A 6,156-nucleotide genomic window follows, 5' to 3' on the forward strand; every position below is an offset into this window, starting at 1 on the left:
TAATATATTTTAACAAGCCTATCTACGTTGGATGTCAATTATGGAGATAGCCAAGACAACAATTTATGACCCACTACAACTACATTCAAAAAAGATTTTCCAATGCCCGAGTTTTATATGCCTACACGGATTCTCGTTTATACGAGAATTTATGCATAGACCCGTAAGATATTTCAAGAAAGGATTGTTTCCGGTATTTTGATACTTTTGACTATGCCGAGAATAATCAGTACGAAATACCCAGAGTCAATAAAAAGGTTTTGTGTCTGATGAAGGATGAGAATAATGGACGAATTATGTCTTATTTTATCGGTCTTAGAGCTAAGATATACCCCACAAAGTTATATAAAACACCCGCGGAAGAAAAGACCTCAAAGCAAGGATTGATGGCCGCTGAAACAGATCATGAAGTATTTGAACGCAAATTTAAAACCTTGGGTGTAAGGAAGAGGATCAAAGAATTTAAAAAATCCGTCACCAAAACTAAGATAACTTTTGGAGATTTCGTTGATTGTTTGCAAAATTTCCCTGAAAAAAACATATCGAACAATTTAATAAGAAAGACCAAACGGGATTTGCACACAGTATCCCAAAAGAGGATGGTATTAAGTTCCTGCGATGATAAATGTCGCATATCAGTCATCAGTAGAAAGTTTGCCGTGTGGCCACTATTCAATAATGGAAGCAGAAACTGTCTCCGCTTGATTGTAAATGTGTTTTATTGGTTTTGTGTTGAAATTAAGGTCTCAGTTCACGTCTGGTAGCCTCGTTAATTTTTTATTTTAAAAATACTTAAAATATTTTGATCTTTTTCATTATATTTTGGGCATATTTAGAATAAAAATAACCAGAAGTCTTTAATATTTTTACTTCTTTTATATTTTTCCCTTGCCAATAAAGGATGTTTAATGTATTAATAAATAGTTTGACTCGTGCTAATTTGTTTTTTAATTTTTGCAAGTAACCCATACATATACCTTTGTGTACGTGTCTACCATTAACAGCGAACCGACGACCGATTTACAAATTATTACTCCATGGCTATTTTGAAAAAGAGTTTATCAATCTAAAAGGGATTTAGTTAAAGATTAAATTGCTATTGGACTCAATTTTTTATTATGTTCAACCGCAGATAAGAGACTACGGTGCGGCGATACCCTAGTTTTCGGATGGATCGCCTTTGATTTTGAGGCGCAAAATATATTTGTTTGTGCGGTCAATAGTTTTGTTGCGTATTTTTTACCTAATTATGTCATGTGTTTTTATGAAATTCGATATATGTGCAAAATCTGTTTTTACGTCATACTCTATCCGCTCTGTACAGCTAAGATTTGATGGTTCGATATTCTACTATTTTATTTTTGACTTTGCGTTGGTGAGGGTTGGGGGTAGGTCGGTTGTTGCTAAGAGTTGTGGTGGATCGAATTGTCTTGAGCGGGACCAAATTTCGCTAATATGAACTTTAAATTTCGTTATGGGAATTTACATGTAAAAACCAAAAGTCTATGTGATTGAATCTTTCTGAAAGGTATTACTTGCACCTTGCCACTCTAGTACATAAAATTGAAAAAACTGCAGAGCCCTTTTATTTATTTAACAAATTGTTAAAACCTTGTTACACGGGTTGTACCACCACATTGCCAAACACAATACTGCCATGTTTCAGAGATCCTTCACTTATACGCTATTAAAGTTCATAATTATGTCCGTTTATCCACTAAATCCATTTATAAATAAGTTCAAGGATGTAATGTTAATGTATAGGAAATGTCCTTCATTAAGTATATAAATAATCAATCGAGTTTCTTTTTTTAATATTGTATGATTCTTAAATTATAATGTTTTCTTAAATGTGGTTAGATGAGCAGCAAAGTTGGATCCTGTCACTAAGTGTATTTAATTATTGTATATTCCAGTACTAATAAAGACATTTTCAATTCAATTGAATTACTCCATGCAGTTGGGCAGTCCGCATCGCCAGTATTAGCCGAGGTTCCAGGATGACAGTCACTGCTTATACAGACCTGTTATCTGGCAAACTTGTATACCTTAATGTGATTTACAAAAAAAATTATATCATTTCTTAATTTAAAAAAACCTGTCCTGAAATAAGCTACTTCAAATTCAAGATAATCAACAGATATTGTCATAATTTGATACATCCCAATCTCCCTTAGTACACCAAGAACGTTAATCCGAATTTTTGGTCTAAAATAATATTTCCCGGTGAAGCTACTTTTCGCAATATCGGAGCAGTTAATCGTCATTACATGCGTCATTATTTAACAGTTAAACTTTGAGATCCAACCAATCTGCTTTCAGCAAAATGGAGCTTCTCCACATTGCAAGCGAGAAGTGCAAGAATTCTTAAATAATCGCTACCCACAGAAATGGATCAGCAGAGGAGAATGTATTGGACGGCTTCCTCTAATACCAATTAGTCAGGTGTTTTACTGCCGTCACATAGGTAGGTGATTTCGATAAATACTTTGAGACTACATCTTCAACTCGTAATATGTAAATCAGAAAGAGCATCCCGATATTATTTAGCAAACCAACACGTTTGAGTAAAATCATTATTTGTAAACTTAATACTTAAACTCGATTTAGAAGTGTTTAGAAACTAATCCGGTTTTATTTCTAATCACATTCAAAAAGTGGTTTATCAGAATTGGGTTAATAGAAATATCACCTGTTTTTGGTCCATGCATCATTCAGAGAGTGTCTTTAGTTAGCATTAAAATGAATGTGTGTAATTAATTGGAGTTTGCTTGTTTAGTTACTCAATTATCAAAAGAAATACCATACAAACAACACAAGAAGTACTACCCGCGCCACTAAAATTTAATTATAATTTTAATTATACAGTTGCAAAACCTGCTTCAAATACGACTTACTTCTGTACATATTATTTAAACAAAATTAAAACAAACAATTGTTCATTATTAACAGCATAAGTGATGAGAAACACCAACCGGGTAAATTAGGTATGGAGACAATTTTTATTAAGAGAAATACAGTGGCACGGAACTTTTCTTCGTAATTCACTTCACACGTAGCACAAAAGCCAAAAATTAAATTACAGTAACTCAAAAAAAAACGTTTTAATTAAAAATCCAACAAAATTATCCACGACGCCATTACAAGATGGAACTCAACTTATGACATGCTGGAATAGTTTGTCGAGGTTGAATCATCGAATCGTGGATGTGGACTTGACAGTTTTAACACGCCAAGAATGGCACCATCAAAATATTTGAAAATAGTGGCATGTAATAACTGGCGAATATTTCATTTTCATCCTTTGAAAAACCCGGATGCGGTGGAAAGAACTACGAAAACCGTTGTTGATGTGTTGACATCTATACTTAACGAGTCTCCAATACGAACTAATGACGAACCACAGGAACAAAATCCAAATCCAAACATCACCAGAACCAGAAACAAAACTTTCAATACGGTCTTCGTGGGATAAAACAAAAAATGTCCACTTAAGAACCCTGATGTAACTTCGGAGGAACATGGAAGATGATGTTCTTGAAAGAGAATCCTTTCGACTGGTAACGGAAAGGGCCTACAGGTTCCCAAACTTTCAACACAAATGTTGTATAATAGGAACGTCGATACCATGCAAGAAACTTTTTAAAGACACGAATATCTGCACAAAAAGTGCAACAACCTCTTTTTTCGAATGTATATTCAAATTTTTCCCAATTCAGACAAGATAATTCATTATTTTCGTTAAAAATGTGTGCATTAATTTTTTTTTGTTATGTGGGTATACTTTTCTTTATTAATGTATAGTTTTTATTCATTATGTATTTCATACAAAACACAAATCAAAACAGAGAGTTCATTATTAAGTTCTCTATTTTTACAAATCTACAAGCATATTTTATTTACTTGATGAAAAAAAGGAAAACACCTTCCTTTGAAACGTAATTTCATCTTTTCCTTCAACCAAAAATATTACAAAATCGGTCAGTCACTGAAAGTAACACATTACCCTCTACGGAAACACGCATCAAGAATCAACCGATGCCTGTTCCGGACTATTTCACACTCATACCTGTCCATGAGACTTGTTACTAGTATGCTTTAAATGGCCACTCGAAGAGGGACATTGAAAAATGCTAGATAGTTTTTCCTTTTAATAATATAATTTTTTTTTCTTTTGTCGTAGTAGTAGTGCAGGTGCGCTTAACTGTTCGCCGTGTATGTTTCAACAAAGTTTTCCAACACTGAGACCATCGTACTTTGATTTCCTGGTAACGAATAATATCACATTCTTTCCAACAAGTGTGGTAAACGGCATTTGAATGACTTGAAAAGTTTACCAAACGTGTTGCATACTGCACTTTTTCTAAGACCTTTGTTATTGGGTACATTTTTGCAAAACAACACGGATACATTCACTGGGATGACCGTCAGAATTGACAAACGTCCAAATTCAAGTCGGTAATATTCCGGAAATGGACGAAATTGCCCGAAAGGAAACTGACGAGGTAAAATGATAATTTTCGCACACCAGTTCGGTGTATAATTGAGGATTTTAGAGGGAGGGAGTAGAAAAAAATCAGTCAGTTTACGGCACGGGTTTGACAGCCATCGGATGTAAATGTATTCGTGGTGTTTTGCAAAAATAAATACTCAAAAACTATCAGTGATAGGAAAACGAATGCATCACGTTTGGTTCCGATTAATCCACGATAGCCTTTGGCCGACACTAAAATAGAGCGAAATTTGACGGAGTTTCCCACGTTGTTTCTCTACACCTTTATGAAATAGGAAAAAATACTTCATGCAAAATATGGGTTGGAGTTATTGTGAGACCTGTACAATAAAAGTTTTTTTTTCAAAAATGAACTATGAATAAAGGTTTTATATGGCTAAAGGAAAGTGTCAAGAGCACATTAAGCATAAAATATACTAACCTGGTTTCATGTCACAACAACTAGAAACTAAGCAAACTACAATGCCAAAATGTATATAAAATAACATTTAATGCGAAACGCTATTATTTTTTAAATTGAAATTCATAAAAAATGATATAAACAATGAAATAAAACTACAATTCCTATACGCCATAGACATAAACTTTTAATGGAAGGCATAAAAGTGCATTAGTTTTAATTTTAAACTACTTATGTATACTCGAATGCGTCAAGTCTGCTTCGCATATGTAGTTACGCCTCCCAGCCTTAGAAGCTCAAAATTATGCGTCCCACGTTTAAAATAAATAATTAGCATATTGATATATCCACAAATGAATTTTAATAAATTTTCTTAGCCAAATAAAGTATAAAGTATGGCAACCATAGCAAAAACTACACTATCTAACACAGCCAAAATTCCATCCTTGGATAAGATTCTTTAATGGCATTTTCATAAATTACTACCACCACTTAGGTAAGTGCTAATTCCTAACGAACACTAAAATTCTGTAATTATGACCAATTTAAAGTGTATACCGGAGTATGCCATAATTGACCATATAATAATGGAACATTTTTAGAAAATTATTAAGAAAATTATAAATTAGGAATTCTGGAACAATGTTTTTCTAGTAACGCTCAAATTTATGAATAAATATCAGGAACAGGTATGGGTTGTCGATTATCACCACTCGCCGCTATTATAGTCTAATGCCTTCACCAACTTCACTGAAAAATGTGAATTTATCGTGAATGTTAGATTGTATTTGGGGTTGAGTATCGTTTACCTCGCTGTAACTTGAAAACTATTTGGTTTATCAAAAAAATAAAAAAATCCTTTTAAAAATCATATGCATTGAAGATCAACGAATTCGCTACTTTTTTAAAAACTATAATCGGATGGATCGTTTATTTTTCATTAGCAAAATATGAAGCCATGTCGTGAACATCCCGGCCGCCAGCGCAGCAGGGAGAAAGGGTCAGATTTGCAAAAAAGGTCAGGTAATAAAAGACTTGGCGGTTGCGGCGGCCTCTTAAGATCATTTTTGTTTGTATACCCTCTTTCATAGCGAATGTGATACGTATTTGCCCTCATAGTGGAATTTTTTGATAGGGATGATACTCTTTTATTATTTTTGACATTACTAATTATTTGTATTAAATTTTATTGGCAACATTTCATATTAAACCAATAATACATAAGTGTGCATTGAACCTAGAA

General features: G+C 33.4%; 1 protein-coding gene across 1 annotated transcript in view; it reads right to left on the reverse strand.

The window, feature by feature from the left end:
- Positions 1-4,965, reverse strand: part of LOC132702102 (aminopeptidase N-like) — a 130,563-nt gene extending 125,598 nt beyond the window's left edge. The window contains exon 1 of the mRNA XM_060670530.1: positions 4,935-4,965. Within this exon, the coding sequence (XP_060526513.1) occupies positions 4,935-4,944 (10 nt within the window). The 5' untranslated portion in view covers positions 4,945-4,965. The remainder of the gene's footprint in view (positions 1-4,934) is intronic.
- Positions 4,966-6,156: the final 1,191 nt, after the last annotated feature.

Source organism: Cylas formicarius, unplaced genomic scaffold, assembly GCF_029955315.1.
Source record: "Cylas formicarius isolate icCylForm1 unplaced genomic scaffold, icCylForm1.1 PGA_scaffold_5__7_contigs__length_24384050, whole genome shotgun sequence".
In the NCBI taxonomy this organism is placed as follows: Eukaryota; Metazoa; Arthropoda; class Insecta; order Coleoptera; family Brentidae; genus Cylas; species Cylas formicarius.